Source organism: Pongo pygmaeus, chromosome 2, assembly GCF_028885625.2.
Source record: "Pongo pygmaeus isolate AG05252 chromosome 2, NHGRI_mPonPyg2-v2.0_pri, whole genome shotgun sequence".
Lineage (NCBI taxonomy): Eukaryota > Metazoa > Chordata > Mammalia > Primates > Hominidae > Pongo > Pongo pygmaeus.
Genome location: NC_085930.1, coordinates 207,176,146 through 207,199,940, shown reverse-complemented (window position 1 = coordinate 207,199,940; position 23,795 = coordinate 207,176,146). Strand labels below are relative to the sequence as shown.

General features: G+C 41.7%; 1 protein-coding gene across 3 annotated transcripts in view; it reads right to left on the bottom strand.

Moving 5' to 3' along the window:
- Positions 1-23,795, bottom strand: part of SENP5 (SUMO specific peptidase 5) — a 67,049-nt gene that overhangs the window by 19,106 nt on the left and 24,148 nt on the right. For 2 of the 3 annotated variants that reach the window (XM_054480480.2, XM_054480481.2), the window contains exons 3-6: positions 15,755-15,860; positions 15,463-15,601; positions 15,114-15,161; positions 11,905-11,982 (exon numbers count right to left, since the gene is read on the bottom strand). In XM_054480480.2, coding sequence (XP_054336455.1) covers positions 11,905-11,982; positions 15,114-15,161; positions 15,463-15,601; positions 15,755-15,860 — 371 coding nt within the window. Of the gene's footprint in view, positions 1-8,028; positions 10,334-11,014; positions 11,983-15,113; positions 15,162-15,462; positions 15,602-15,754; positions 15,861-23,795 lie in introns of those variants that run through there. The other variant, XR_010125609.1, reaches the window with a different exon arrangement.

Here is a 23,795-nt window from a genome sequence, read left to right as displayed (position 1 = left end):
GTCCAAGGGCTCTTTACTCAGTAGGTGGTAAATTCTTCCAAGACTGGGCCCTTCCCCTCTGGCCCAGGGTGGGGCTAGAAATACCATCCAGGGTCTAGGGCCTAGAACTGGAGGCTTCAGGAATGATTGGTGCTTTATCTTACTGTGGCCCAGCTAGTGCTCAAGTTGCACGACACGATATTCTGTACTCTTTCCTCTCCTTTCCCCAAATGGAAAGATCATCTCCCCAAGCTCCACTGTTTCCAGTTGGGGGAGTGGCAATCCCTTCACTACCAGAGCTGGTGTCTGAGTTGTGTGCACCCCAAATCCACAGGCTCTGACCCCAGGGCAGTGCCAGGATGTGCCAAAGGAATGCAGTCCTGTGGCCTGACTGCCTTTCAAATTTATTCAGGACCCAAGTCCACTTTACTCAACTGGTGGTGGAACTAGCTGCAACTCAGGTTCCTACCACTGGGGCCGAAGATTCTCCTCTGGCTGGAGCTAGTCTGAATGCTCCCTCCATGGGTGCTGGCAGAATTCTGCCCTGTGTTGTATTCCATTGTGACAGGACAGCACTAGAGTTTCAATGCAAAGTCCCACAATCATTTTGCTCTTCCTCCTCCAAGCACACAGATTCTATCTCCGCACACTGCCAGGGGATAGGGAAGGGGTGGTGTAGGCAATGCAAGAGTGTCTTTCCTACCCTCTTCAATGCCTCTTTCCTTGAGATGCTGTTAAAACCAGGTACTAGGATCACTCACCTGATTTCTGGTTCTTATGATTTTGTTGCATGGATAGTTGTTCAATTTGGTGTTCCTGCAGGAGGACGACGGTTGAAGGGTACTATTCTGCCATCTTGCTCCTCCTCCTCTCAGCTTAACCAATTCCTATAAAACCCCTCCCCACACACATATGTATGTGTGTGTAGACATATATATATATATTTTTTTTTTTTTTTTAAAAGCAAACCTCTGGGCTCAAGCAATGCTCCTGCCTCAGCCTCCGGAGTAGCTGGAACTATAAGCACCTACCATTTTGCCTGGCTTTTTATTTTTTTGCATATACTTGTACACTTTTTTTGGAGGGAGACATCAATCACAATATTTTACCCCTAACTACGTCAGATGTTTTCTCCTATATAACCACAATCTCACTATCTCTGAAAACAAAAGATATTTAACATCAGTTTACTAATATCATCTAATGCATGAATGACCAAGTATGGCCCACTGCCAGTTTTTATTAAGTTTAATTGAAACACAGCCACACTCATTACTTGGGTATTATCTATATCTGCTTCTGTGCTGTAACAGGTCAGTAGATAAATCAAAGACCATAAGGTCTGCAAAACCCAAAGTATTTATTATCTGGCTCTTTCAGAAACAGATCGCTGACCCCTGAATATATTACAGTCTATACTAAAATTTCCCCTAATTTACCCAAAATATTGCATCTCTTCCAATCCAGGATCCAATCAAGATTAACTCGTTGCATTTATCTGTCATTCGGTGTGGTTTTCATTTGCTTTTCTTTTACTGTGAAGTTAAGCAACTTTTTATATGTTTAAGAGCCTTTCTTGGCCAGGCACAGTGGCTCATGCCTGTAATCCCAGCACTTTGGGAGGCTGAGGCAGGCAGATCACTTGAGGCCAGGAGTTCGAGACCAGCCTAGCCAACATGGTAAAACCTGTCTCTACTAAAAATACAAAAATTAGCCAGGTGTGGTGGTGTGCACCTGTAATCCCAGCTACTTGGGAAGCTGAGGCAGGAGAATCGCTTGAACCCGGGAGGCAGAGGTTGCAGCAAGCCATGATTGTGCCATTGCACTCCAGCCTGGGCAAAAGAGCGAGACTCCATCCAAAAAAAAAAAAGGCTTTCTTATAAACCTTTTCATCACTGAGTCTTCTAGTGAGTTCAGGGTCTTACTAGTTTTGTTTTTTTTTTTTTTTTGAGATGGAGTCTCACTCTATCACCCAGGCTGGAGTGCAGTGGCATGATCTCAGCTCACTGCAACCTCCGCCTCCTAGGTTTAAGAAATTCTCTGCCTCAGCCTCCCGAATAGCTGGGATTACAGGCGTCCGCCACCACACCCAGCTAATTTTTTTGGATTTTTAGTAGAGAAGAGGTTTCACTATCTTGGCCAGGCTGGTCTTGAACTCCTGACCCCGTGATTCACCTGCCTCGGGCTCCCAAATGCCACCTTGCCCGGCTAATAAAAAATAATTTTCTTTGTGGCTAAGTACATGTTCAATTTTTACAAATATTCCTGAACCACAGCAATAAATGTATATTCTCTTAAGGAGCATAAACATCTATTAAATCAATTATATTAATTGTAATTTTTGTGTATGTCTTTATTGTCTACTAGATTTATCCACTTATGAGAAAAGTCTGCCACTATCAACATTTTACCAAGGTCGTCTTGTTTCTGTTTTAATTGTATTACATATATTTAGCAACTGTGTGCTTTGGTGCATAAAGATTGGTCATTATATCTCCTTTATATTGAAATTTGATAATTACACAATTTGCTTCTCACCTTAAATTCTATTTCAACTGCTACTAATATTATTAATATTCCTTTCTGTTTTTGTTTCAATTTGTCTAGTACCTTTTCATTTCTACAATTTTTAAACAAATTATTATTACCTGTAGAGGAAAGGTCTGTCCCCCAGGCTGGGGTCCAGTGGTGTGACCGCTGCTCACCACAGTCTCAAACTCCTGGGCTCAGCAATCCTCCCACCTCAGCCTCCGGAGTAGCAGAGACTACAGGCACACACCACCACGCCCAGCTGCCTAGTACCTTTAATTTTTTCTTTTAATGAAAACTTGAATTTTTAAAAAAATTTTACTTTAAGTTCCGGGATACATGTGCAGAACAGGCAGGTTTGTTACATAGGTATACATATGCCGTGGTGGTTTGCTGCACCTATCAATCCGTCATCTAGTTTTGTTTGTTTTTTTCTTTTTAATTGAGACAGAGTCTTGCTCTGTCACCCAGGCTGCATTACAGGCATGAGCCACCGCACCTGGCTGTCATCTAGGTCTTAAGCCCTGCATGCATTAGGTATTTGTCCTAATGCTCTGCCTCTCTTTGCCCCCAACCCCCCGACAGGCCCCAGTGTATGTTGTTCCCCTCCCTATGTCCATATGTTCTCATTGTACAACTCCCACTTATGAGTGAGAACATGCAGTGTTTGGTTTTCTGTTCCTGTGTTAGTTTGCTGAGGATGATGGCTTCCAGCTTCATCCATGTCCCTTCAAAGGACATGATCTCATTCTTTAAATGGCTACATAGTATTCCATGGTGCATATGTACCACATTCTCTTTATGTAGTCTATCACTGATGGGCATTTGGGTTGGTTCCATGTCTTTGCTATGCGTACTGCAATAAATTTACGCATGCATGTGTCTCTATAGAGAATGATTTATATTCCTTTGGGTAGATACCCAGTAATAGGACTGCTGGGTCAAATGATATTTCTGGTTCTAGATCCTTGAGGAATTGCCACTCTGTCTTCCACAACGGTTGAACTAACTTACATTCCCACCAACAGTGTAAAAGCATTCCTATTTCTCCACAGCCTTGCCAGCTTCTATTGTTTCTTGACTTTTTAATAATTGTCATTTCTGACTGGCGTGAGATGGTATCTCATTGTGGTTTTGATTTGCATTTCTCTAATGATCAGTGATTAGCTGTTTTTGTTTTGTTTTGTTTTGTTTTTTTGAGACGGAGGCTTGCTCTTGTTGCTGAGGCTGGAGTGCAATGGCACAATCTCAGCTCACTACAACCTCTGCCTCTCAGGTTCAAGCGATTCTCCTGCCTCAGCCTCCCGAGTAGCTGGGATTACAGGCCCCCACCACCACAACTGCCTCAGCCTCCCAGTGTTGGGATTACAGGCGTGAGCCACCACGCCCAGCTGACGAGCTTTTTTCATACGTTTTTTGGCCACATAAATGTCCTTTTTTTTTTTTTGAGACAAAGTCTCATTCTGTCGCCCAGGCTGGAGTGCAGTGGCGCAATCTCGGCTCACTGCAACTTCCACTTCCCAGGTCAAGCGATTCTCCTGTCTCAGCCTCTCGAGTAGCTGAGACTACAGGCATAAATGTCTTCTTTTGCGAAGTGTCTGTTCATATCCTTTGCCCACTTTTTGATGGTTTATTTTTCTTGTAAATCTGTTTAAGTTCCTTGTAGATTCTGGATATTAGATCTTTGTCACGTGGGTAGACTGCAAAAATTTTATCCAATTCTATAGGTTGCCTGTTCACTCTGATGATAGTTTCTTTTGCTGAGCAGAAGCTCTTTAGTGTAATTAGAACCCATTTGTCAATGTTGGCTTTTGTTGCAATTGCTTTTGGTGTTTTTGTCATGAAGTCTTTGCCCATGCCTATGTCCTGAATGGTACTGCCTAGGTTTTCTTCCAGGGTTTTTACGATTTTGTGTTTTACAATTAAGTCTTTAATTCATCTTGAGTTAATTTTTGTATAAGGTGTAAGGAAGGGGTCTAGTTTCAGTTTTCTGCATATGGCTAGCCAGTTTTCCCAGCACCATTTATTAAATAGGGAATCCTTTCCCCATTGCTTTTGTCAGGTTTGTCAATGATGAGATGGTTGTGTATGTGTGGTGTTATTTCTGAGGTCTCTGTTCTGTTCCATTGGTCTATATGCCTGTTTTGGTACCAATACCAAGTTGTTTTGGCTACTGTAGCATTGTAGTATAGTTTGAAGTTAGGTAGTGTGATGCCTCCAGCTTTGTTCTTTTTGCTTAGGATTGTCTTGGCTATACAGGCTCTTTTTTGTTTCCATATGAATTTTAAAGTAGTTTTTTCTAATTCTGTGAAGAATGCCAATGGTAGTTTGATGGGAATAGCATTAAATCTATAAATTACTTTGGGCAGCCAGGAGCGGTGGCTCACATCTATAATCCCAGCACTTTGGAAGGCCGAGGCGGGCAGATCATGAGGTCAGAACATCGAGACCATCCTGGCTAACATGGTGAAACCCTGTGTCTACTAAAAATACAAAAAATTAGCTGGGCATGGTGGTGCATGCCTGTAGTCCCAGCTACTCGGGAGGCTGAGGCAGGAGAATCGCTTGAACCCGGGAAGTGGAGGTTGCAGTGAGCCATGATCACGCCACTGCATTCCAGCCTGGGCAATGGAGCGAGACTCCATCTCAAAAAAAAAAAAAAAAAAAAGATTACTTCGGGCAGTATGGCCATTTTCAAGATACTGGTACTTCCTATCCACGAGGATGGAATATTTTTCCATTTGTTTGTGTCCTCTCTTACTTCCTTGAGCAGTGGTTTGTAGTTCTCCTTGAAGAGGTCCTTCACATCCCTTGTAAACTGTATTCCTAGGTATTTTATTCTCTTTGTATCAATTGTGAATGGGCGGGTTCATTCATGATTTGGCTGTCTGCTTGTCCATTGCTGGTGTATAGGAATGCTTGTGATTTTTGCACATTGATTTTGTATCCTGAGACTTTGCTGAAGTTTCTTATCAACTTAAGGGGTTTTGGGGCTGAGACGATGGCATTTTCTAAATATAGAATCATGCCATCTGCAAGAGAGACAATTTGACTTCCTCTCTTTCTATCTGAATACCCTGTATTTCTTTCTCTTGCCTGATTGCCCTGGCCAGAACTTCCAATATTATGTTGAACAGAAGTGATGGGAGAGGGCATCCTTGTCTTGTGCCAGTTTTCAAAGGGAATGTTTCCAGCTTTTGCCCATTGATATTGGCTATGGGTTTGTCATAAATAGCTATTATTGAGATATGTTTGATGAATACCTAGTTTATTGAGAATTTTTAAATGAAGGGATGCTGAATTTTATTGAAGGTCTTTTCTGCATCTACTGAGATAATCATGTGGTTTTCGTCACTGGTTCTGTTTATATGATGGATTATGTTTACTGATTTGCATATGTTGAATCAGCCTTGCATCCTAGGGATGAAGCTGACTGGATCATAGTGGATAAGCTTTTTGACGTGCTGCTGGATTTGGTTTGCCAGTATTTTATTGAGAATTTTTCACACCGATGTTCATCAGGGATATTGGCCTGAAATTTTCTTTTTTTGTTGTGAGTCTCTGCCAGGTTTTGGTATCAGGATGATGCTGGCCTCATAAAATGAGCTAGGGAGGAGTTCCTCCTTTTCAATTGTTTGGAATAGTTTCAGAAGGAATGGTATCAGCTCCTCTTTGTACCTCTGGTAGAATTTGGCTGTGAATCCGTCTGGTCTTGGGCTTTTTGTGGTTGGTAGGTTATTAATTACTGCCTCAATTTCAGAACTTGTTATTGGTCTATTCAGATATTCCACTTCTTCCTGATTTAGTCTTGGGAAGGTGTATGTGTCCAGGAATTTATCCGTTTCTTCTAGATTTTCTAGTTTATTTGTGAAAAGGTCTTTATAGTATTCTCTGATGGTAATTTGTATATTTCTGTGGGGTCGATGGTGATATCCCCTTTATCATTTTTTATTGTGTCTATTTGATTCTTCTTTCTTTTCTTTAGTTTAGCTAGAGGTATATTTTGTTAATTTTTTCAAAAAATCCAGCTCCTGGATTCATTGATTTTTTGAAGGGTTTTTTTGTGTTTCTATCTCCTTCAGTTCTGCTCTGATCTTAGTTATTTCTTGTTTTCTGCTAGCTTTTGGATTTGTTTGCTCTTGCTTCTCTATTTCCTTGTTGTTGTTGTTTTTGTTTGTTTTGAGACGGAGTTTCACTCTTGTTGCCCAGGCTGGAGTGCAATGGCGCGATCTTAGCTCACCGCAACCTCCACCTCCCGGGTTCAAGTGATTCTCCTGCCTCGGCCTCCCAAGTAGCTGGGATTACAGGCATGTGCCACCACACCCAGCCAATTTTGTATTTTTAGTAGAGATGGGGTTTCTCCATGTTGGTCAGGCTTATCTCAAACTCCTGAACTCAGGTGATCTACCCGCCTCGGCCTCCCAAAGTGCTGGGATGACAGGCGTGAGCCACCACGCCCAGCCGCTTCTCTAGTTCTTTTAATTGTGATGTTAGGATGTTGATCTGAGATCTTTCCAGCTTTTTGATGTGGGCATTTAGTGCTATAAACTTCCCTCTTAACACTGCTTTAGCTGTGTCCCAGAGATTCTGGTACATTGTCTCTCTGTTCTCATTGGTTTCAAAGAACTTCTTGATTTCTGCCTTAATTTCTTTATTTACCCAGGAGTTATTCAGGAACAGGTTGTTTAATTTTCATGTAGTTGCCTTTTTTATTTGTTTTAAATTGAGACAAGGTCTCAGTCTGTCACCCAGGCAGGAGTGCAGTGGCGTGATCAGGACTCACTGCAGCCTCGACCTCCCAGGCTCAAGTGATCCTCCCACCTCAGCCTTCTGGATAACTGAGACCACAGGCTGCCACCATGGCCAGTTAAGTTTTTTAAATTTTTTATAGAAACGGGGTCTCGCTTGGTTGCCTAGGCTGGTTTCAAACTCTTGGGCTCAAGCAATCCTCCCATCTACAGTAATTTTAGGCCTCCCAAAGTGTTCAGATTGCAGATGTGAGACACAGCACCCAGCCTCTTTAAACGTCACTTCATTTTCAACCTTTCTTTTTCATATTATTTTATGTATATTTCTTATATTCAGCATATAGCTGGGTGTTTTTTACTTAACGCAATCTCAGAAGATCTAGAGCAAGCTTGTCCAGTCCACAGCCCACAGGCAGCATGCAGCCCAGGACGGCTTTGAATGCAGCCGAACACAAATTTGTAGACTTTCTTTTATGGGATCATTTTTGCAATTTTTTTTGTTTTAGCTCATCAGCTATTGTTAGTGTTGGTGTATTTTATGTGTGGCCCAAGACAACTCTTCTTCTTCCAGTGAGGCTCAGGGAAGCTAAAAGATTGGACACCCCTGATCTAGAGGAAGGCATAATTTAGTTTATTATTTAATGAATCAACTCACATATTTGACTTTATTCTTTCACTCTCATGTTTATCATTCAGACACTTTTCCATGAATGTGTATTTTTTGCCCACACTGCTTGTTATTTTTCCCCACCCCAAATGGAATATAAGCATCTTTCATTATCTTTTTTTTTTTTTTTGTGAGACGGAGTCTCTCTCTGTCGCCCAAGCTGGAGTGCAGTGGTGCGATCTTGGCTCACTGCAAGCTCCGCCTCCTGGGTTCAATCTCCTGAGTAAGTGGGACTACAGGCGCCCGTCACCACATCCGGCTAATTTTTTTGCATTTTTAATAGAGATGGGGTTTCACCGTGTTAGCCAGGATGGTCTCGATCTCCTGACCTCGTGATCCGCCTGCCTCGGCCCCCCAAAGTGCTGGGATTACAGACGTGAGCCACTGTGCCTGGCCCATCGTTCATTATCTACACAGCTTTTCCTGCTTAAGTAGCATCCAATTATATGGCTGTACATTTTAAATCTGAACGATCCTCTACTAGTTGTCCTACATTTTTCTAATGTAAATACAACCATAGGCCATCCAGTCATACAAGTCACATACGTGGAAGTCATCTTTCACACTTCCTTGTCCTTCATCTCCATAACCAACTTATCACCAAATCCTGTTAATTTTACTTCCTACATCACACTCATCTTCCATCTCTCCTGCTATCATTATAGTTCAAAGTACCATGAATCTGAAATGGTCTCCTGTTCTACCCACATCAACTTTGCTCCCATACCCATCCGTCTTCTTCAGTACTGTTAGAACAAAGACTACAAAGTGGATAATGTCACTTAAAACCCTTCAATGGTTTCCTATTACATTTAGGATAAAATCCAAAATACAAACCTTAAGGCCCTGATCTGTGGATCAGGTGCACTTCATGCCACTCTCTTCTTTACTCTCTGCATTTCAGCTACACCGGCCTTTTCCCATTCTTCTGCCAGATACTTATTCCTTCTGCCTATGTTTCACATACCCCTATTCTCCATTTACCTAGTTAACTTGTATTCATCTTTGATATTTCTGCTTAAATATTACTTCCTATGAGAAACATTCCCTTACCCTCAGGCTAGGTTAACCAAACCTGCATTCCAACACGCTCCCGTAGTACTTTTCTTTTGTACCCACTAAACAAATAATTACACCACCAAAAATATAAATACAAACTGTGGTAGGTGCTGTCTCCACCACTAGACTGAAGACTTTATGAAAGCAAAAACTGTCTCTAATATTATTTTACTTACCACTCTATTTCTTGATTTACTATAATGTCTGGCACTATGATACTGTAAAATAATAAATTTGGTCTTTGACCTCATTTCCTGGCATACAACTCCCTAAAGTCCTTGGAATTTCCGGTATATTTTTTTTTTTTTTTTTTTAGAAAGTCTTGCTCTGTCACCCAGGCTGGAGTGCAGTGGTGCAATCTCGGCTCACAGCAACTTCCACCTCCTGGGTTCAAACGATTCTGTCTCAGCCTCCCAAGTAGCTGGGACTATAGGCACATGCCACCATACCCAGCTAATTTTTGTATTTTCAGTAGAGACAGGGTTCCACCATGTTGGCCAGGCTGGTCTTGAACTCCTGACCTCAAGCGATCTGCCTGCCTCAGACTTCGAAAGTGCTGGGATTACGGGGACATGAGCCCAGGCCCAAAGCGATGTCTTTTTGTATGTTAATGATTAACTGACTGGCTGGCAGCTCCTAGGTAGCTTTAGGGTAAGAGCAAGGCAGAATTAGAGGACTGTGACTTTCAGCCCCACCCAACCCCCCAACCACCAGGGAGAGAAGAGAAGCTAAAGGTTAACCAATGGTCACTGGTTTAGTCAATCACCTATGTAATGAAGCCTCCATAAAAACTGACTGCACTGGGAGAGCTTCTGGATACTAAATACATGGAGGTTCCTGGAGGGTGGTGTGCCTGTGGAGGCCCTAGAGAATCCCTGTGCCCACTCCCCTACATCTCTTCCCATGCATCTCTTCATCTGAATCCTTTGTAATATCCTATATAATAAACTGCTAAATGTAGGTAAGAACTTCCCAGAATTCTGTGAACTGCTCTGGCAAATTAATCAAATTCAAGGAGAGCGGTGTGGGAACCCTCACTTGAAGTCTGTTGGTCAGAAGTTTCAGAAGCCTGGACTTGCAATTGGTGTCTGAAGTGGGTGGGGGGCACTCTTGAGGCATGAGCCCTCAACCTATGGGACGTGGCGCTGTCTCCAGGTAGACAGGTCGGAACTGAATTAGAGGGCATCCAGCCAGTGGTCGCTGCAGAACTGCTTGCTTGCTTTGGTCACAGAAGTCTTCTGTGCTGACTACTGTTGTGGTGTGACAGCAGAGGAAAAAACAGTTTTTCCATTTAAGCACATAACAGGTACTCAATAAATAACTGTTTAATGCCGGGCACGGTGGCTCACGCCTGTAATCCCAACACTTTGGGAGGCTGAGGCGGGCAGATCACCTGCCTGAGGTCAGGAGTTCGAGACCAGCCTGGCCAACATAGTGAAACCCCGTCTCTATTAAAAATACAAGAATCAGCCGGGTACGGTGGCAGATGACTGTAATCCCAGCTGCACAGGAGGCTGAAGCAGGAGAATCGCTTGAACCCGGGAGGCAGAGGTTGCAGTGAGCGAAGACAGCACCTGCAAGACTCCATCTCAAAAAATAAATCAATAAATAAATGTTGAATGAATGAATCAATGTTGCTAAGGACAATCCTATCTATCATTCACACACACACTCATACACACTCCTCACCTGCTGCTTAAACCCTCTAATGTCTTCATTTTTATTTTTTATTTAGTTTTCTTTTGACATGGAGTCTCGCTCTGTCACCCAGCCTGGAGTGCAATAGTGCAATCTCGGCTCACTGCAACCTCCACCTCCCATGTTCAAGCGATTCTCCCACCTCAGCCTCCCAAGTAGCTGGGGTTACAGGCACCCACCATCACAGCCCGGCTAATTTTTACATTTTCAGTAGAGATAGGGTTTCGCCACATTGGCCAGGCTGGTCTCGAACTCCTGACCTCCAGTGATCTGCCCACCTCAGCCTCCCAAAGTGCTGGGATTACAGGCGTGAGCCACCGCGTCCGGCCTAAACTCTCTAATGTCTTTAAATTGCCCTCATGATCCAAACTCTTTACCAGGGCCTATATGGCCCCACATGACTTGACCCCTGCCTCCTTCCCTGACCTCCTGTGTGTAATACTCCAACATACCAAACTCACTTCTGCTTCAGGGCCTTTAACATTCACTCTTCCATCTACTGGGAATGCTCCACTGATCATTACAGTTTTCAGTGAAATGGGATCTCTTCAAAGAGGCCTTTGCTGATGAGCCTATCTAAAAGAACTAGCCCATCTTCCTCCTGCTACCCTATCCCAGTTACCTTGTATTCTCAAACTGTGTTCTGATGTTTCCATAGCAAATAGCACTTACCACTCTCTGACTAGAGTACATCATACGTAGTAAATTAGGTACATGGTTTTTGGAAATTCTTTCAATTACATGTATGTATATGATTTTATGACTAGATTGTGATATAAAAGTTATTTCTCCTGATGGATCAGTTAGCATTTTAAGAGACAGGATCTGGCTATGTTGCCCAAGCTGGCCTCAAATGCTTGTGCTCAAGTGATCCTCTGGTCTCAGCATCCCCAGTAGCTGGGACTACAGGTGCAAGGCATCGTGCCCAGCACTGGCAAAAAATTGTTGAAAGCTTCTGCTGTCTGCTGACAAGCCTACCAGATAATACCAAATGATGGCAGCTCCTTCTTTATCATCCCACTGTTCTACCACTATAATTGGGACCAGGAGGCAATTAAGGTCTTTCAAACAATAAGATTTAAAAGAAACAAATTTAAAACTTGTCACATTAAAAAGTCTGTTTCTACTTAACATCATATTGGCATTGAAGTTCTTATCCTTCCACACAAAGTGGTTTATCATCTGCATTTCAAATTTGGAATAAAAAAGAAATAAAGAGAATACCTTTTTAGTCCATCTTTTTACTCCATTATATCCTTTGGTTACCAGCTGTCTATGAAAAAAGCTGTTGAAGAAGTGAACCTAGAACAGACAACAAATACAAGTAACCAGATTATATTAGGCTGTGCCCAGATTTAACTTCAAAAGAAAGAGGAAATTTTAAAATGTTTGAATGTAAAGCAGACAAAAAAAAAAGGAAAAATTTCTTCTTAAAAACAATGATTGAGGAGGCAAGTGGATCATCTGGGGTCAGGAGTTTGAGGCCAGCCTGGCCAACATGGTGAGACACTGTCTCTACTAAAAATACAAAAATTAGCCAGGCGCAGTGGCACCCATCTGTAATCCCAGCTACTCAGGAGGCTGAGGTAGGAGAATCTCTTGAACCTGGGAGGCAGAGGTTGCAGTGAGCTGAGATCACATCACTGCACTCCAGCATGGGCACCAGAGCAAAACTCTGTCTCAAAAAATAATAATAATGATAATAATGATCAAAATACAGGAAATACATTACATGGTTTACAGAAAATGCTGTTCCAAAGTTTTATTGGAATGACCTTACAGCTGTGGTCTATAGTCAGATTTGGAATGGGGCCGTAAATAGATTACCTGAATCCAATCAAGTAGAGAAGCAACCTGACAAATCTCTCTAAATCAGGTGAAAAAGCTGAAAGAGGCTATGAAAAAAATGAGGTAACAATTACCTTGAACTCAAGGGAGATGGATTACAAAACTAACTCCATGTGAAGGATGTGGATTTAGAGACTCCTGTTGTTATAGTAACTATAAAAATGCCTTAGCATGATTATTTCTAGTACCACAGAATTACCCTGGCTGTACAGAGTATCAGGTCCTGCATCCTCGGCTTTGAATTTCCGACTTATAAGTAAGTGGTATATTAGCTCATCTCAGATGGTAAACATATTGTGATCTCGAAGTGCTCATTCAGTAACTTGAGGTGATAAAACTGTTCCCTTAGCGCTGTGGTTCTCAGAGTGTGGTCACCTGACCCGTAGTGTCAGCATCATCTAGGAACTTGTTAGAAATCCAAATTATCAGGCCTCATCCCAGACCTATTAAAGCAGAAACTCTGAAGGTAGGGCCCACTAATCTGGTTTTACAAACCTTTCAGATGGTTCTGAGGCACATCCTTTTGATAACCATGCAGCTTAACATACAGATTAAAAGAGCTGCCAGACATAGTGGCTCACACCTCTAATCCCAGCACTTTTGAGAGGCAGAGGTGAGAGGATTACTTTAGCTAAGCCCAGAGCTCAAGCTAGCCTGGGCAACATAGCAAGACTCCTGGCTCTACCAAAAATAAAAATAAACTAGCTGGGTATAGTGGCACAGTGGCACGTGCCTCTAGTCCCACCTACCTGGGAGGCTAAGGCGAGAGGATTGCTTGAGCCCAGGAGTTCAAGGCTACAGTGAGCTACGACTGTGCCACTGCACTCCAGCCTGGAGTGTCTTTTTAGTGTCTCTAAAAAAAAAGGTTATTTTTTATAATTTTAACAAAAATAAATAAATAAGAAAGAGCTTATAGTAGCTGTCTCTAGAGCAGTGATTCTCAAAATTGGTGTCCATCAGAATCATCTGGAGAGCTTGTCAAAACACAAATCGGTGGTCCCCACCTCCAGTTTCTGATTCAGTAGGTGTGGGTTGGAGTCTCAGAATGTGCATTTCTAGTAAGTTCTCAGGGGATACTGATGCTGCTAGTACGGGGACCATGCTTTGAGAACTACTGCCTTAGTTAAGTGTCCTTTTGACTCCATGAATGTTTAGAATTAAATGTACAATGGTGGTAAATGAAACCCTTGAAATTAATACTTTTATGTTAAAGATAATCTACATTGTTTAAACTTCCTGATGATTGAGAGAATTTGACAAGAGCATCTAGTAGATTAGCCTCATGATTCCAATTTATAAATGTATAACAGATTTATAATTTAAGTGGAAAGTCATAAAACATTTTCTATAATTCATAAACAGTATCAGAATCTGACTTTTTAGTATTTATGTTACTTTATTAGATTGGTTTTATAAAGCACTTGGAAATTTTTGCACCTATCAGGCATTTGTGTATTCAGAAAAATACATTAAGTAAAAAAATAGTTTTGATATGAAACAAAACTCTTAAGAGAATTTAGAGTTTATGAGGGTTCAATCTGTATTTGAACTATCAAAGATTTATCCAAGGAAAAATGAAAGATGAGTATTTTTTTACATTTTTAAAGAGAGCAAGATTTTAAGTTAAATGTAAAAAGCTGGCCTGGCATGGTGGCTCACATCTTTAATCCCAGCACTTTGGGAGGGGGGTGGTGGGCGGATCACCAGAGGTCAGGAGTTCGAGACCAGCCTGCCCAACATGGTGAAACCTCGTCTCTCCTAAAAATACAAAAATTAGCCAGGCATGGTAGCACACACCTGTAATCCCAGCTACTCGGGAGGCTAAGGCAGGAGAATTGCTTGAACCCAGGAGGTGGAGGTTGCAGTGAGCCAAGATCACGCCACTACACTCCAGTCTGGATGACAGAGCAAGACTCGGTCTCAAAAAAAAAAAAAAAAAAAAAGTAAAATATATACATAAATGTAAAAAGCTTAGCCAGTCCCTTTTGCACATCTCCCCACCAAAAAAAAGCCCTCTCCAGAAATCAACAAACATACCTACCCTAACACAAATAAATAGGAAAACAATTGCACAGTGATTTTCTTATGCCGAAGTGATTTGATGGGGCCAGGCGCTGTGACTCACACCTGTAATCCCAGCACTTTGGGAGACCAAGGCAGAGGCGGATCACCTGAGGTCAGGAGTTCGAGACCAGCCTGATCAATATGATGAAACCCTGTCTCTACTAAAAATACAAAAATTAGCCAGGCATGGTGACACGCGCCTATAATCCCAGCTAGTCGGGAGGCTGAGACAGGAGAATCGCTTGAACCCGGGAGGTGGAGGTTGCAATAAGCTGAGATCACGCCATTGCACTCCAGCCTGGGCAATAAGAGCAAATCTCCATCTCAAAAAGAACAAAAAAGAAGTGATTTGATGGAACTTACGGTCAAGCCTAGTACATGATCAAGACAAAATTGAACTCTTCTTTTAAAAAATTTAAGGAATGTCAGATAATTACATCAAATGTAAAAACAAAAAAACTACTCGTTTTATTTAATACACAAGGACACTCTCTCCTGCAGAAGAGGAAGTTTTTACTTACTTTGTCTGGGACTGCATCCATTATCAGCTCACCATACATATTAATGACCTATAAAAAGTCAACATAAAACCAGCTTACTATCTCTGCCAGTAAGTTGAAGAAAGAAAAACAAAAGAAATAAATAAAATCAGGCTACTAACCCTATACAATTCAGAACATCCCAATCAGAATAAATAATATATTATTACTGCCAACAGTAATCAAACCGTTTGGATCCTGGGGCAAGTAACCAGTAAAGAATAAAGAATCCTTATTCCAAAAGACAACTGTGAAGCCAAACTAGAGATTATATTTTATAGACTAACGTCCTCTGCAACTTCTCCACACTGACAAACTACAATATACTAACCTGGTCATTCAGCCAGTTCTGACCATCCAGAGTCGCCAGGTCGTCCATATCCAGCATGTGTTTATTATAGAAGATACGGAAGTTACATTTTTGATGTCTGGCCCGATAGTTTGTTATTTCTCTATTGATAAATGGTTTTCTGAAAGAGAAAGATTTTGAAACAAAAGGTAAAAAAACATGAGTACTTCTCAATTTACTGCTGAATATCTTTTTTTTCCTGTAAATCAAGAGAAAAGTCATATATGCCAAAAATTTTATTTTCAAGGGCTTAACTTTAGCATCGTTTATATACCTATTAGAAAAGTCTTCATTAAAGACATCTTTTAATCTTCCAAGGACTTCTTTTTCACTGAGTGGAACCAAACTGCCATACTTCTTCATAACCTCATCTAGGAATCCTTAAATAAAGGAAGAAAGAAAAGTTAAGATGGAAAAACAAGCCATTTTCAGTAGAGTCATTCTCCAAACACTTAACCTACACACAGCACTTAACACATACAGTGGTTAACCTATATTACTATATAATATTGATAATATAAATATTTTTGAAGTTATATCTTTTGTAAAAAATAAAATATATTAGGCTCTAACCAATGCAATCTAGAAAGACATACTGTGAGGAATCATTTCACATTAGATTTTTAAGTTACTGATGCATTGTTAGAGAAGGAATGGATAGCTAGAAGGAAATACTAACAGCTTCCCATAGCTTAACCTTCTCTTAAAGCGTGACTTCTAAAGGGCTTAATCACATAGTCAAATGTGCCTATCCTTTTGGTAACTGAAAGAATTATTGTTTTAAAATCACAATTAGCATTAACTGATGAGATCATTGTGATTCTATTATTTGGTAAAGGTATGTACTTTAGTATCAGCAAGGGACAATATCATACAACTTGAAAAGTTATTATACTCATGACACCAAATAACCCTCTGAGGTGAGCTCAACTGGATAACAGCTAGTGAGGCACTTTTTTTTTTTTTTTAGATGGAGTCTCGCTCTGTCGCCCAAGCTGGAGTGCAGTGGCACGATCTCTGCTCACTACAAGTTCCACCTCCCGGGTTCACGCCATTCTCCTGCCTCATCCTCCTGAATAGCTGTGACTACAGGCGCCCGCCACCACGCCCGGCTAATTTTTTGTATTTTTAGTAGAGACGGGGTTTCACTGTGTTAGCCAGGGTGGTCTTCATCTCCTGACCTTGTGATCCGCCCGCCTTGGCCTCCCCCATAGTGCTGGGATTACAGGCGTGAGCCACCGCGCCCAGCTAGTGAAGCACATTTTAAGACAGTAAATAGAATTTTTTGGAGATGGGGTCTCTTTCTATCATCCAGGCTGGGGCATAGTAACACAACCATAGCTCATTACAGCCTCAAACTCCTGGGCTCAAGCCATCCTTCTGCTTGGATAGTTAGCTGGGACTATAGGCATGTGAAACCACACCCAGCTAATTTTTTAAGTTTTTTTGTTTTGTTTTGTTTTTTAAGATGGGGTCTTGCTATGTTGCTCAGGCTGGTCTTGAACTTCTGGCCTCAAGTGATCCTCTCGCTCCAGCCTCCCAAGATGAGAAATAAAATTTAAAGGTGGCTTTTTGGCCACACCATAGGACAGTCTTCAGGTAAATGTAAGTAACATGTATATGTGCTTATATATATCACTGAATGATCCACTGAACCTAAAAAAGCCCTAGGAAATAAACCCAGGACGTTCTTTCTTTTCTTTTTTTTTTAAGACAAAGTCTTGCTCTTTTCACCCAGGCTGGAGTGCAATGGTGTGATTTCGGCTCACTGCAACCTCCCCCTCCTGGGTTCAAGTGATTCTCCTACCTTAGCCTCCTGAGTAGCTGGGATTACAGGCGCCCGCCACCACGCCCAGCTAATTTTTGTATTTTTTTTAGTAGAGATGGGGTTTCACCATGTTGGCCAGGCTGGTCTCGAACTCCTGACCTCAGGTGATTCACCTGCCTTGCCTTCCCAAAGTACTGGGATTACAGGCGTGAGCCACCATGCCTGGCCACCCAGGACATTATTTCTAAGTAAATACAAAAAAGCTGAGGCAAGGCTTAGACACTCACGAAAGTACAGACATGACTTAGGCTGTTCACCAATGCTGAATGGGCAGAGCAACAAACTAGCTAACCATCAGTCTGACAGTTAAGTCTGCTGAGTTAAGACAGGAAAAATGAGGATTGTTAGCCACATATCTTAACCAGCTCCCTTTGTAACTCCAAGAATGGCCTCTGCCATGCATCGATATAAACAGGATAGAAAAGATGATAAGAGTGTCTTGGGAATGAAGTGTTTTGTCTTTTATGAGGGGAGAGACAGACAAAGAAGTGAACAATTTATTTTTCCTCCTGTTAATCTCCCACCAGAGTACCTCTCAATTTTAAAGGCTTAACACAGGTGCAAAGGTCAGGGTACAGTAAACAGAAAAGAGGTCCTTTCTCACGTCCAATCTGCTCTAGGCTTTGGGCAAATACAGTAGACAGGAAGATAGTCCCATGCTCCAACTTCATCAGGGTACGAAATAAAGATTTGGGGCTTCTAATCTAGGAACAGACCATATACTTGTCTCTAGTGTTTACTATTTCACATCTTACAGTTACCTAATCATAACCTTGTGTCTACATGGGGGAATGGGCCCAATGGAAGATAAGGAATCCCACCATTTGAGAAACTGCGTTGAGAATTATTTTTCGTAGTAAAATAATACCCCTAACAACAATAAAAATTAAACTTTAGGCCCCACAACTTTGATTGAGGCTCCTCAAATAAGAAGGCAGTGTCCCCCACAATGGGATATGGACGTGAATTTCAAACTAGTATCATGGTGCTCGTTAACAATGTTATTTCTGGTGGTAGAATGATGGAGATTCTAAATTATTACGCATTTTCCTCTTATCTGTATCTTTATTTTCATTTTCAGATGATAAACATAGATTTCTTATTCAGCAGAAATGCCCTTCAAGGTACGATCTTCAAGGAGAACCCTAGATGACAGTGTCTCACTTACACACACCATTATCTCACTGGGACCAGAAATAAAACAACAGTTAAAAAATACTTATAAGACAAGCACTAGCATGTCTCATTTAGTTCTTATAGCCTCCTTGGGTGTTAAGATAGTATCCCTACTTTACAAATAGAGACACTGGGCCAGGTGCGGTGGCTCATGCCTATAATCCCAGCACTTTGGAAGGCGGGTGGATCACCTGAGGTCAAGAATTCAAGACCAGCCTGGCCAACATGGTGAAACTCTGTCTATGCTAAAACTACAAAAATTAGCCGGGCATGTTTGTGTGCCTGTAATCTCAGCTACTTGGGAGACTGAGGCAGGAAAATCACTTGAACCTGGGAGGCAGAGGCTATAGTGAGCCGAGATTATGCCACTGCACTCCAGTCTGGGCAACAGAGCGAGATCTCATCTCAATCAATCAACAAATCAACCAGTCAATCAAATGGAGACATTAGAAGCTTTGAGAGGTTAAGTTACCTCCCCAAGGCACTTAACTAGCATATGGTAGAACTAAGATCCTGATTGTAGGTCCCGTGACTACAGAAACTGGGCTGTTAACTATCATGCTATGCCACTTACAAAGCAAGAAATATCTGTTATCTTTTCTCTACAAAAACAACTTGATTCTTCACCTTTCCTTTTTAATATCTGTGGGCCAAGAACTATCCAGAAACAGATTTTATAAAATGACAGTTAAATCCACCATTCTTTATCCACTTGCTTTCACTAAACTAACCAACTAAAAAACGAAAAATGCACTTGGTATATACAATTTATTTTACTCAGAAACAGATGTTATAATATGACAAGTTAAATCCACCATTCTTTACCCACTTGCTTTCACTAAACTGATCAACTGAAAAAGGAAAAATGCAATTGGTATACACAATTTATTTTACTCCCAAAGTACTAAAATTTCAAAGTGACCCAAGAAACAAAGGACAAAATGTTAGGAAAAAACAACAGACAAAAACTGGAGTTCAAATTATAGAGCACTCTGCAAGTACAAAAGGTAGTAATATAAAAAACAAAACCTGAGGTGTCATTTTAGAATTTAAAGTACCCGGCCAGGCACGGTGGCTCACGCCTGTAATCCTAGCACTTTGGGAGGCTGAGACGGAAGGATTGCTTAAGCTCGGAAGTTCAAGACCAGTCTGGGCAACAAAGTGAGACCGCTTCTCTACAAAAAATACAAAAATTAGCCAAGCGTGTTGGCACATGCCTGTAGTCCCAGCTACTCGGGAGGGTGAGGTGGGAGGATGGGTTGAGCCTGGGAGGCAAAGACTGCAGTGAGCCAAGATCCCACCACGGCACTCCAGCTTGGGCAACAGAACCAGACCCTGCCTCAAAAATAATTAAAAAAAATAAAAAAGAAAGAACTTTTTTAAAAAAAGAAGTTAAAAGTAAGGCCAGGCACGGTGGCTTACGCCTGTAATCCCAGAACTTTGGGAGGCTGAAGCAGGTGGATCACGAGGTCAAGAGATCGAGACCATCCTGGCTAACATGGTGGAACCCTGTCTCTACTAAAAAATACAAAAAATTAGAGGGGCGTGGTGGCGGGCGCCTGTAGTCCCAGCTACTCGGGAGGCAGCAGAATGGCGTGAACATGGAAGGCGGAGCTTGTAGCGAGCTGAGATTGTGCCACTGCACTCCAGCCTGGGTGACAGAGTAAGACTCCATCTCAAAAAAAAAAAAAAAAAGAAAAGAAGTTAAAAATACCCATCATGTTAAACTAACGGCATTGGACAGTTTTCGTTTGATACAACTGACCTGGGTCACATTCCACCCTGAACGTGGAATGAGGTTCACTGTGTTGTGCACATACGAAATGCAACCACATGGTTCTCCAACAAAACACAATACCTACCTCAGAAAGGGCCCATCAACAATAAGGTATAAAGTATCTAAGAACAAACATAAGGAATGTGCAAAACCTAAGTGAAACGCTGCGAAATATTACTAAGGTACGGGAAGTCTTTTGCAATGAAAGCAACTGTCCCTAAATTAATCTATAAATATAATGCAACAACAAGTAAAAACCACACTTTTTAAAAAGATTACAAAACAAATCCAGAATTTACGTTGGGACAAAAATGTGAGAAATTCCTAGAAATTTCTGAAAAGAATTAAAGGAGAGAGGTGAATAAGGAGCGCCAGGTCCTGTCAAATGATAAAACTACGCTAATTAAGGCAAATAGAGCCAGCACGGAATAGAGATCAAATCCAGGGAGACTCAGTGGTAGGTTGCATTTCTGAACCACAGGGAAAAGAGCAAATTACTCAATAAACAGTATTAGAACTACCAACTAATTTCATTGGTTCCCAGACCCATGGGAATAAATTTAAAAAAAAAAAAGAACTCACAACTAAATATTTTATTAACAGCTGGAATTCATTTTGGTGTAAAGAATGAGGTAAGGATCTACCTTAACTTTTTTCCAAAGCACTAAATTAAAAATAACACATTAGGCCGGGCGCAGTGGCTCACATTTGTAATCCCAGCACTTTGGGAGGATAAGGCGGCGGATCACCTGAGTTTGGGAATTTGAGACAAGCCTGACCAACATGGAGAAACCCTGTCTCTACTAAAGAGGCACCTGTCATCCCAACTATTCGGGAGGCTGAGGCAGGAAAATTGCTTGAAGGCAGGAAAATTGCTTGAACCCAGGAAGCGGAGGCCACCGTGAGCCGAGATCACGCCACTGCACTCCAGCCTGGGCAACAAGATCAAAACTCCGTCTCAAAAAAAAACAAAAAAACAAAACCACATTAATATCTAGAAAAAAAGAGTTGGACATTTTTATAAACATTTACTTTATATGTGGAAACAAGCTTTTAAGTAGTTATTTTTCTAATACACGACCATAAATATTTTTAAATAAATGGCAGTGAGCCCACAATTCCTTTTGGACTTTCAAGCCCCTTGAACATGTATTTCTTAAACACACTAAATTTTTTTTTTTTGAGACGGAGTCTCACTCTGTCACCCAGGCTGGAGTGCAGTAGTGCGATCTCAACTCACTGCAACCTCCACCTCACAAGTACAAGCAATTCTCCTGTCTCAGCCTCCCGAGTAGCTGGGACTACAGGCGCATGCCACCATGCCTGGCTAATTTTTGTATTTTTAGTAGAGACGGAGTTTCACCATATTGGTCAGGCTAGTCTTGAACTCCTGACCTCAGGTGATCCACCCACCTCGGCCTCCCAAAGTGCTGGGATTACAGGCATGAGCCACTGCGCCCGGCCTAAACTTACTCTTCTTGAAGCTGCTTTTTTCCATTCACTATATCATGGACAGTTCTCTTTTCCCTGAAAAAAATGCATACTGTATTGTAACCAGTTCCCTACTGATGGCCATTTATTTTTACCTCTAAATAACGTAACAATTGAAACTCTTGATCTATCCTAGTTCTACTGTTTCCCTTGGACACACCTGCTACAAGTTAAATTTCTGGGTAAAAGGGCATGTATATCTAAATTTTTAAATTTTCATCTAACTTTTGCTATAGACACACACATGCACACAAGATTTAAATGTTTGTAGAGTCAATCTGGTATATTTTCATTGCTTCTGAGCTTCCTATTATGGGCAAAAATGTCTTATCAATATAAGATTATAAAAATGGTCTCCTGCTCAAACAACTGAATAGCAAGAAGATAACCCAAATTAAAAAGCAGGCAAAGGACTTGAATGTGGAGAAAAGGGAACCCTGTACACTGTTGGTGGGAATGTGAATTAGCACAGCCATGAAGGAAAACAGTATACAGGTTCCTCAAAAAATTAAAAATAGAACTACCATATGATCCAGCAATTCCATTTCTGAGTGTATTTCAAAGACAATGAAATCAGTGTGTTGAAGAGGTACCTGCACCCCATACTCACTGCAGCACTATCCACAACAGCCAAGGCATGGCATCAACCTCAATGCCCATGAGTGGATGAATGGAGAAAGAAAATGTAGTATATATACACAATGGAATACAATTCAGCCTTAAAACATCCTGTCATTTGCAACATGGATGAATGTGGAGCATAATATGTGAAATATGCCAGACACAAAGAAATATACTGCATGATCTCACTTATATGTGGTATCTAAGGTCAAACTCACAGACGTAGAGAATCAACGGTGGTTACCAGGGGCTGGGGCTGGGGCAGAGAATTGGAAGATGTTGGTCAAGGGTTATAAAGCTTCAGTGATGGGAGGAAGCCATCCTAGAGATCTATTGTACAGTCTGGTGACTATAGTTAATAATAATGTACTGTGTCTTGAAAATAGATGAGAATCGACTTTAAATGTTCTCACAACGAAGTGAGTGATGGATATGCTGATTATCTTGATTTATTACACAAAGTAAACATATATCAAAACATCACATTGTACCCCATAAATATATATAATTTTGTCAATTAAAAATAATCTTTAGGTCAGGCACAGTGGCTCATGCCTGTAATCCCAGCACTTTGGGAGGCTAAGCCGGGCGGATCACTTGAGGTCAGGAGTTCGAGACCAGCCTGGCCAACATGGTGAAACCCCATCTCTACTAAATATACAAAAAATTAGCCAGGCATAGTGGCGCACCTCTTGTGGTCCTGGCTACTCCAGAGGCTGTGGCACGAGAATCGCTTGAACCCGGGAGGTGGAGTTTGCAGTGAGCTGAGATCACGCCTCTGCACTCTAGCCTCGGAGACAGAGGGAGACTCTGTCACAAACAAAGAAACCAAAAACTTAAAAAGAATGATTTCCTGTATTTTCTTTTTCTTTTTTTAAGAGACAAGGTCGGCCGGGCGCGGTGTCTCACGCCTGTAATCCCAGCACTTTGGGAGGCTGAGGCAGGCGGATCATGAGGTCAGGAGATTGAGACCATCCTGGCTAACACAGTGAAACCCCGTCTCTACTAAAAATACAAAAAATTAGCCGGGCGTGGTGGCACGTGCCTATAGTCCCAGCTACTCCGGAGGCTGAGGCAGAAGAATCGCTTGAACCCAGGAGGCAGAGGTTGCAGTAAGCCAAGATCGCGCCACTGCACTCCAGCCTGGGAGAGAGAGCGAGACTCTGTCTCAAAAAAAAGAGAGAGACAAGGTCTTGCTGTCACCCAGGCTGGAATGCAGTCGAGCGACCATAGCTCACTTCAACCTCAAACTCCTGGTTTCAAGCAGTCCTCCCACCTCATCCTTCTGAGTAGCTGGGACTACAGGCATGCACCACCACACAGATAATTTTATTTTTTGTAGCGATAGAGTCTCGCTAAGTCTATATACATCCCTCTACGTATTTATATTGCTATGTTGCCCAGGCTGGTCTCAAACTCCTG